Raw genomic sequence first — 9,155 nt, 5'->3', positions numbered from 1 at the left:
CTGAGCTAAAGCAGGGATTGAATTTTGGCCAGTCTGAGTCTGCACATGAGCAGACTTGCTCTCTGTCAAAGAAGCTGTTATACTTCCATCATGCTGGGATTCAACTGTTTCCATGGTCATTTGTCTGAAAAGGCAATAAAAAGGAAGACAAATTAAGGCCCTATCTTAAGTATTTGGAAATACAGGTTGAACATCCCTAATCCAAAAATCCAAAATCTGAAATGCTCCAAAATCTGAAACTTTCTGAGCATTTACATGATGCCACAAAAGGAAAATTCCACATGTGACCTCATGCTATGGCTCAAAACTTTGTATCCTGTACAAAATCATTAAAAATATTGTATAAAATTACCTTTAGACTATAAGGTGTATATGAAACATAAATGAATCTCGTGTCTAGACCTGGCTCTCATCCCCAAGGTAACTCATATGTATATGCGAATATTCTAAAATCCAAAAAATTCCAAATTCTGAAACAATTCTGGTCCGAAGCATTTCAGATAAGGGATACTCAACCTGTACTGTTTTTACCTAGCTTTCTAATAACCATTTCTGACATCCAATTGTACTATCTGGTTTTTGTTTTCTTCAAGAAACAGGTTCAATAGTAGAGTCCTAACTCTCTCATCTTTTCTTTTCTGCTCACTGAATATGAACATTACCAAGGGAGCACTGCAAAATGTCTCATGAAAACTACCTTATTTTAAAACTTATAAAGTCTTCCTGATCATTACTTTAACCCTGCTGTTTAGCATGAATGACTGGAAAATTAGGTTTTCTATTTTACATGAAAAGTATAAATATTCTATGATTCTTAAGGCCTAATAAACCTGCTTTATGTTATGAGGTAGTGTGAAGGAATTTCCCCATCGTCTAAATTAAATGTATAATAATACAAAAATGTGTCTTGCTTTGTTATCACTAAGTCGTTTCTGATAAACAAGCCCCAATTATTGAAAAAAGAGGACCTAATTTTTCCAGGAAAAACTTCTGATGTGATTTGAAGTTTGTGTATGAATTCAGTTTAAGTTAGTGATTTCTATATGGACTCTTTTTAGAAGGCAAACTATATTATAATAAATTTTATCCTGTTAAAGATAAAATATAAACAAAATAAACAAAACTAAAATTTAAAAACCTATAGAGGCCAGGCACGGTGGCTCACGCCTATAATCCCAGCACTTTGGGAGGCTGAGGCGGGCGGATCACCAGGTCAGGAGATCGAGACCATCCTGGCTAACACGGTGAAACCCCGTCTCTACTAAAAATACAAAAAATTAGCCGGGCGCCACCGTGGTAGGCGCCTGTAGTCCCAGCTACTCGGGAGGCTGAGGCAGGAGAATGGCGTGAACCCAGGAGACAGAGCTTGCAGTGAGCCGAGATCGTGCCAGTGGACTCCAGCCTGGGCGACAGAGCGAGACTCCGTCTTAAAACAAAACAAAACAAAAAAAAACCCAAAAAACTTATAGAAACTACTCCCTGCTGTCACACATCTTTTCAGCTGTCAATAATACAATGTTTCTTTTTCACCTTAGTCTAACTATACACCCAAAAAGTATATAGACCACTTAGATCTTTGAACTAAAACATCCAAGTTGTTTTTCCAGATTTAATTAGTTACCAGATTCTACAGATCCTTCATCTACTGTCTTTGACTTCCTACTGCCTTTTGCATTCCAGTAGCCATTACCCAAATCCAATCCTTCCATGCTCAAACCTGTCTGCTATCGTCTATACTACAGTTATTTTAATACTTATAACTGACCAGGACAATTTAGAGGAATTATACCAAAATACAAACGTCGAGCCTACCATAGAAAAATGTCTTTCCCTTAATATTGCCTAATCCTTTATCTCTTTTCTTATAACTTCCCAGAGTGGCCTCTCCAATTCTAGGTAATTATAGGTCATCATCACACATGAAGTGTTAATTCCTACTGTTATACTTTTGGTTATGTGAGCAGTTTCCAAAGAAAATACCTCAGGACATTAGTTCTGCAGGTTCTAAAAAGGCATTATCTGGGGAAAAAGGGTAGGGAAAATGCTTTGTCAAAACGTTTTAAAGATTAAAAGGGTTTCTTTCCCACAGAACATCTCAAAAGCTTCAATCTGCTAGTGTGTCTTGAGAAGGGTGAAGGGCACAGGTCCAACAGACAGCATTTTCTAAAAGTATCTGACTACCAAACAAACCCTTTTCCCACAAAGCATGCCCTAGCAGGAGTATTTTGGAAACCACCTGGGAAATGTTGTCTTGTGCTATTTTTTACACCTTTGAAAGGCAAAACCTTTCTTAAGATTCTGCAACAACTTGGGTCTCAACTCAAAAATTATATGCCGAAAGGCCTTCCCCAGTAAACTATATTTCATTCTAGAAACATTCATTTAGCATAGTCTACATGGCAGGCTCTGAAAATACAAAAGCAGATAAGTCATGGCCCTTGCCCTGATGGAATCCATTAACTACATGGTTGTTGGTTTCTCAAATTATGGTCCTTGGACAACTCGCATCAGAATTAACGAGAAGTATTTGTTGTAAAAAATGCAGAAGCTTAGGCTCAACCCCAAACCTAGTGAATCAAACTTTCTTGAGAATTTAACTTCTTATATGCAAACAATTCCAATATGTACTAAAATTTGAGAAACACAGTTTATTGGCAGGTCAGTAATTAAAGTAAATCACAAGTAAAGTAATTTCTTTTTTTTTTTTTTTTTTTTTTTTTTGAGGCAGAGTCTCACTCTGTCAACCCAGGCTGGAGTGCAGAGGCATCTCGGCTCACTGCAACCTCTGCCTCCCAGGTTCCAGCAGTTCTCTGGCCTCAGCCTCCCACGTAGCTGGGATTACTGACGCATGCCCCCATGCCCAGCTATTTTGTATTTTTAGAAGAGACGGGGTATCGCCATGTTGGCCACGCTGGTCTTCAACTCCTGACCTCAGGTGATCTGCCTGCCTTGGCCTCCCAAAGTGCTGGGATTACTAGGCGTGAGCCATTGCAACTGGCCGTAATTTCTTGAATCATGTGATATATGTGATCCATGAAATGCTCTGGAAAACATAAGAGAATGACTAAGTCTGCCAGAGAATGTGGTCATATGAGTTGTATATTGAAGGTTGAGTAGGATTTCACCAGGTAGAAAGGACAGGTCGACTATGAGAGGGAGGAAAGTACAGAGGATATCTGGGAAACAGAATAGGTGACTGGAGTAGAAAATCTGGGTGGGGGAAAGGGGGATAATTAGATTTAGTGGGGAAGAGACAGAGTAGGACTGGTACAAATAGGGCTGGAAAGGCTGCATGGAATTAAATTAGGAATAATACCTTTTTTTTTTTTTTCTTTTTGAGACAGTGTCTTGCTCTGTCACCCAGGCTGGAGTGCAGTGGCGCGATCTGGACTCACTGCAACCTCCGCCTCCTGGGTTCAAGCGATTCTCCCGCGTCAGCCTCTCAAGTATCTGGGATTACAGGCACGTGCCACCACACCCGGCTAATTTTTTTTATTTTTAGTAGACACAGGGTTTAACCATGTTGGCCAGGCTGGTCTCCAACTCCTGGCCTCAAGTGATCAGCCCGCTTCAGTCTCCCAAAGTGCTAGGATTACAGGCATGGCCACCATGCCCAGCCTGGAAGTTACAACTCAATAACTGATATTTATAATAACTATCCTGAGTCATGAAAAAAAGGCTAATTATGTTCAGTATACTTTAAGGACAGAGGGGTACACACTGTAGAACCCAAGAAGTCTCCCATCAAAAAAAAAAAAAGTTTTAATGATTAAAAAGATAAACTATTCAGGCTTCTATTTTTGAGATATGATAAAAGACAGATTTCAAAATGTTTTATACATGAAAATGTCTTGATAACGTACCATTTCATGCAATCATCTTAACTGGTCCATTTTTCTCTGGGGGCATTTCCCAGAGAGTTCAGTCCTTTGCCCTTTTCCCTTTGTCAATACTACAGAATTTTCCAATACTATGAATACTATGGTTTCTTCAATCCTATATGCAGATGGCTCCCAAATCTGTATTTACACACACCTCCCTCCTACTGAGCATCTCAACCTGGGGTTTTCATGGACACCTGTCCCCTCTATTTCTTCTTTTAGTCAAGAGTATCATCATCCATTCAGGCTCCAAAGCTAGAATCGTGTGTCTATATATAATCAGTCAGAACCAGATCAACCACAAAAAGCAACCCCACAAAGCTAAACATCAGTCAGGATACCATGAGGCGCTGAGCCTTAGGGAGAAAGGCAGAGATGGAAGGTCAGCAGCCATCCCAACTCCTCCTCCTTACCATAATTTAGCACTGGGCACTGTCCACTGTAACCTCCCATCACCACACTGGACAAAGCAGTTGAGCTGCTGTTCCACACAGTTGCTGCTATCCACTCTGAAGACAATAAATCACAGACAATGGGCCTTTTCCTAAGCCACAACTAAACTTCAATGCCCCTGCACCCATGCCAGAATCACACTCAAATCACTGTCTTAAGATATAAGCTCCTTCCATATTTCATCTTCACTCTCATAACTAGTGCTTCCTTTCCCTCCATAATACAATCCCTCCCTCCTGTTCTCCTTCCAAATCCCAGCAATATGCTATCTGGAACTCCCAAAGCCTCTCTGCTGTCCTCTCAAGAGGGTACTGCTCATCTTCCCACACCCAATCAAGGTCAGCATGTTGACTGGCCATCTGCTTTGTTCCCCACTGTTGCTTCCCACCTGTACCTCCTTTACTCCCTCGTAAAAACCCTTGTTCAACTGAGGCTCAAGGTCATCAGGTGTACCAACCTGAACCCATCCATAAGATAATCATCTACTCACCTCCAGGATGTAAACTGAAGACTCTGGCCCCTGATGTAAAAGTTTTCCTCTTCACCATTCTGTCTATGTTCAACACTCAAAAGAAGACCTATCCCTTACCCAGATGCCTCAGATCAATGACTTACTTAATGCCACTTCAGCTATCTACTGGAGTGTTTGGCCACACCCTGGACGTTGCCAATGTGCAAATTGGTCCAGCTCTGAAAAAATTAATTCCAACATTCCACTCTGCCTACAACATCCTATCCTCCCATCTTACCCTCTCCCTTGACCACTCCCATCACACTTGTTATTCCAACACACTGAGATCTCCACACCACTTTCTCTCTGCCCATCTGCCTCCCCCTTTCTTCACTTCCCACCCTGTTCAGCTAACATGGCTTCTCATTTTAATTACTGTTTCCCAGCCCGGCACGGTGGCTCACGTCTGTAATCCCAGCACTTTGGGAGGCCAAGGCAGGCAGATCACGAGGTCAAGAGTTCAAGACCAGCCTGGCCAACATGGTGAAACCCCGTCTCTACTAAAAATACAAAAATTAGCCAGGTGTGGTGGCAGGCGCCTGTAATCCCAGCTACTTGGGAGGTAGAGGCAGGAGAATTGCTTGAACCTGGGAGTTGGAGGTTGCAGTAAGCCAAGATTGTGCCATTGCTGTATATTCTTAGTAAGTACCAATCTTGGATAAAACCAACTCTTCATCTCCTCTATGCCTGCACCAAGGCAGATGAACAATACTGAATGAAATTATAAGACAGAATAAGCTATTGAGGCCAAGCACAGGGGCTCACGCCTGTAATCCCAACACTCTGGGGGGCCAAGGCAGAAGGATCACATGAGCCTAGGAGTTTGAGACCAGACTGGGCAACATAGTGAGACCCCGTCTCCACATAGAAAACAAAAAAGTTAGCTGGGCGTAGTGGTGGGCACCTGTAGTCCCAGCTACTCAGGAGGGTGAGATGGAAGGATCACTTGAGCTCAGGAGGTCAAAACTGCAGTGCGCCATAATCGTGCCACTGCACTCCAGCCTGGGTGACAGAGCAAGACCCCATCTCTAAAAATATAAATATAGCTATTAAATTCTTGGTTTTCAACCTCAAATGGGCGGCAAACTGATGGAGTTTGCCTACTTGGCTTACTACTCTCCCATTCTCAACAACTGTTTCAAATGTTCTCCCTCTTCTCAATCCCTGCGTTTCTATACTGACTACATTCAATGAAAGCCCTTGCCTCCTGTCTCTAATGAGAACTCCATCAACTTCCCACAACCAAATCAACAAAGCTATTGACATCTACACTCACCATGTTCCCTTGCCTCCTGCCTCCTCCCTACTCTTAAAATACCTGTATCTGTTGTTTGGAGCCCATGCCCCAGGGGATTATACTACCAATTATTCTCTCCCCCTCTAACAGTTTTTTCTTGTAAAGACTTAAACACATTCACGTCTCTCCCATCTCACAACTTATACACATAGCCACAAATCCACTGGATCAGAAATCTCTCGAGCTATTCCCTTGAACCTCTCTTCCCCTTCTCACTGCTGAAATACTTGAAAGAATTGCCAACACTACTATCTCCGTTACTTCACATCCCACATACTCCTAGATACCCCCAAGTTTAGAGAGGTTTCTACCTCTAAAACGTCTCTAGAAATGGTAACTAATCTCTGTCACTAAATCCAATGTACATTTTAAGTCCTACCTTTTGTTTGATCCCTCAGCAGCATTCAAACCGTTGACAACATCTTCCTTCTTGAACACTGTCTCAGTGTTCTGATACTACATTTTCCTCTTCTCATCCGATGCGCTGACAATTCCTCCACAAGCTCCCCTGACAATTCCTTCCCTTCCTCAATGTTAACCTTCAACATTGCATGTCTTCGGGACTCTGCTTAGCTTTCTTGCCTCACTCTCAAATCTCTCCCTACTTCATATGGTCTGTTTCTCTGGATTCAAGTGCCAGATTTAAACCCATGACTCTAGGCCAGACGTCTCTTCTCAATTCCAAAATCCAATATGCAAATCCCTATTTAACATCTCCAAACACATGTCCTGCAGGAACCTCAAAATCAGTGGGTCCAGAACTAAACTCCTCTTCTTCCTCCACAAACTTTCTACCCTTCTGAGTTCCCTATCTCAGGAAATGGGACCCCATCATCCAACGAGTTGTTCAAGCCAGAAACCCCTGAAACTCCCTCTCTGTCATTCCACACAGCATCATCACCAGGTATGATGATTCCACCTTCTAAAGAACAATTAAGTCTCCTTCTCTACCTTTCCACAGCCACCACTCTACCTCCTGGCTCCAATCCATGCCAATAGTTATGTTTCTAAAACATGTATTTCTGCTTAAAATACTTCTTTGCTTAAAACTCTTCAGTAGCTTCCTATTGACTACAGGATAAAATCCAAACTTCTAATTCTCATAACTATAACCATCATTTATTGAGAGTTTACCATGTGGTAAGTGCCTGGTAGTTTTGATTAACAACTCTATAAGATCACTATCATCAGTTCTTCCAGCCTGGGCAACAGAGTGAGACTGTCTCAAAAAATAAAAAATAATTAGTTCTTCTTTTAGAAATAAGGAAAAGGAGACTCAGGGAGGTTAAGAATTTGATCTTACCATAAACGTATTAAGTGGCATAGCCAGGTTTTCAACCAAAGTCTTTTTCCAAAGTCCATATACTCCATTACTAAACCACACTGCCATTCAATCTCTTTCACAATGTGACCCATTTTAGTCCTACAGCCTTATCTCCAGTCCCTCTACTCTTTCCAACACACTGCATGCCAGCCTCCTAATCAGACATTTTTTCAAGTACATATCTTACTCTCCCAGTTTTAATCTTTTACATCTAATCTCCCCTCTTCCTGAAATGCCCTTTACCCTTCTTTGTCCAACTGGCAAATTCTCACTAGTCTGTCAAGGCCTGGTTCGAGGACACCAACTTTCAAAGGCCTATTCTAATAGCCATGGGCAGAATTAGTTATTCTCTTTTGAGTTCCCAAAGCATTTACAAGTCTGTTATAACACTTGTGTAGCATATAATACATGTATTCACACAACAGCGTGAGCAACTCAGGGACAGGGATCCCATCTTATAGATTTCCATGCATTCTCAGTGCCTAGTACAGTATATGCTAAATAAACCAATTAATCAATTATCCTGGAAGACTGTGCAACTGTCAGGTGTTATTATAATAATAAAAATTACGTTCAGAGAGATTAAGGGACTTTTACAGGGAACATAATAGCATGATGAGGGATGAAAAAGAGGTGTTGTGACTGTGACTCCAGGGTTCCTTCCACAGCCAGTGCCCTGCGAATTACAGTTTGGACAACATTTTACAATGATGATGTGTTTTAGAGTACGCTGCAATTGTTGTCGCAATCTCACTCAGATATGCTTTCTCTTTCATACCAAATGTATGGACTGTAATTTTATTCCATTTGTATTCTGCCAGAGTACCTAGCACGGTGTTCAGTTCATGCCGTTTAGTAAAAGTTTGATACTAAAATTATTTTTTTGAAGGTAAAAATCATCTACAAAAAAGGTCAACACTAGCAATTTAAAATAGATATGCTATTTCAAGCCAGTTTATTCTGCAGATTTATATCCAAATCTGCAGATTTATGCCCTCCAGTACAACCTCCTAAACCCACTAAAACCCAACTCCTATACAGGACTCAGTGCAGAAGATTCAACTAACATTTCAGTGCTCAACATGGGTCAAGCACTGTACCAGGCATTTTTCAGGCACTATCTCAGCAGAAATGCAGGACCCCAAACTCAGCTGTAAATGATGTACATACAACATTAACATCTATAAATCAGCCACAGCTGCTCCAGATAGAATTTATAGAGTCCATTATAATCTTACATTATTCACTATATAATTTATAGCTAAATACATTAAAATTGAAGAGATGTCTCATAGAACATATTTTCCCAAATCTCACTTTCTGTATTAAACATAGTTGTGATAATATTAAATAAACATAGTTGTACTAAAACTAATAGTCTCTAATTAACTATGTAGTATTTTAATCTTAAACAATAATCCTTTTTAGAGAGAAAAGAACCAATGGGCAATTATGAATTACAAAATAATTAAAAATAAAAACATGTAAGGATAAAACAATAAAAACAAAAACAAACAAGTCCACTAAGCACTATAAATTAACAACAAGCAAAATACTGGCAAATATTTGGTTCCACAATTCTAAAAAACAGGTAAAAATTTGCTAAAATGGTGGCTGGGCATGGTGGCTCATGCCTGTAATCCCAGCACTTTGGGAGGGCTAGGCAGGTGGATCACCTGAGGTCAGGAG

General features: G+C 40.7%; 1 protein-coding gene across 17 annotated transcripts in view; it reads right to left on the bottom strand.

The window, feature by feature from the left end:
- Positions 1 to 9,155, bottom strand: part of CREM (cAMP responsive element modulator) — an 87,770-nt gene that overhangs the window by 65,890 nt on the left and 12,725 nt on the right. For 11 of the 17 annotated variants that reach the window (XM_063607348.1, XM_055092634.2, XM_034930294.3 and 8 more), the window contains one exon: positions 1 to 124. The exons of 5 other annotated variants lie outside the window; for them this stretch is intronic. In XM_063607348.1, coding sequence (XP_063463418.1) covers positions 1 to 124 — 124 coding nt within the window. Of the gene's footprint in view, positions 125 to 9,155 lie in introns of those variants that run through there. One more of the 17 variants, XM_063607345.1, reaches the window with a different exon arrangement.

The sequence above is a fragment of the Pan paniscus genome, chromosome 8 (assembly GCF_029289425.2).
Source record: "Pan paniscus chromosome 8, NHGRI_mPanPan1-v2.0_pri, whole genome shotgun sequence".
In the NCBI taxonomy this organism is placed as follows: Eukaryota; Metazoa; Chordata; class Mammalia; order Primates; family Hominidae; genus Pan; species Pan paniscus.
This window is presented reverse-complemented; position numbering and strand designations above follow the sequence as displayed.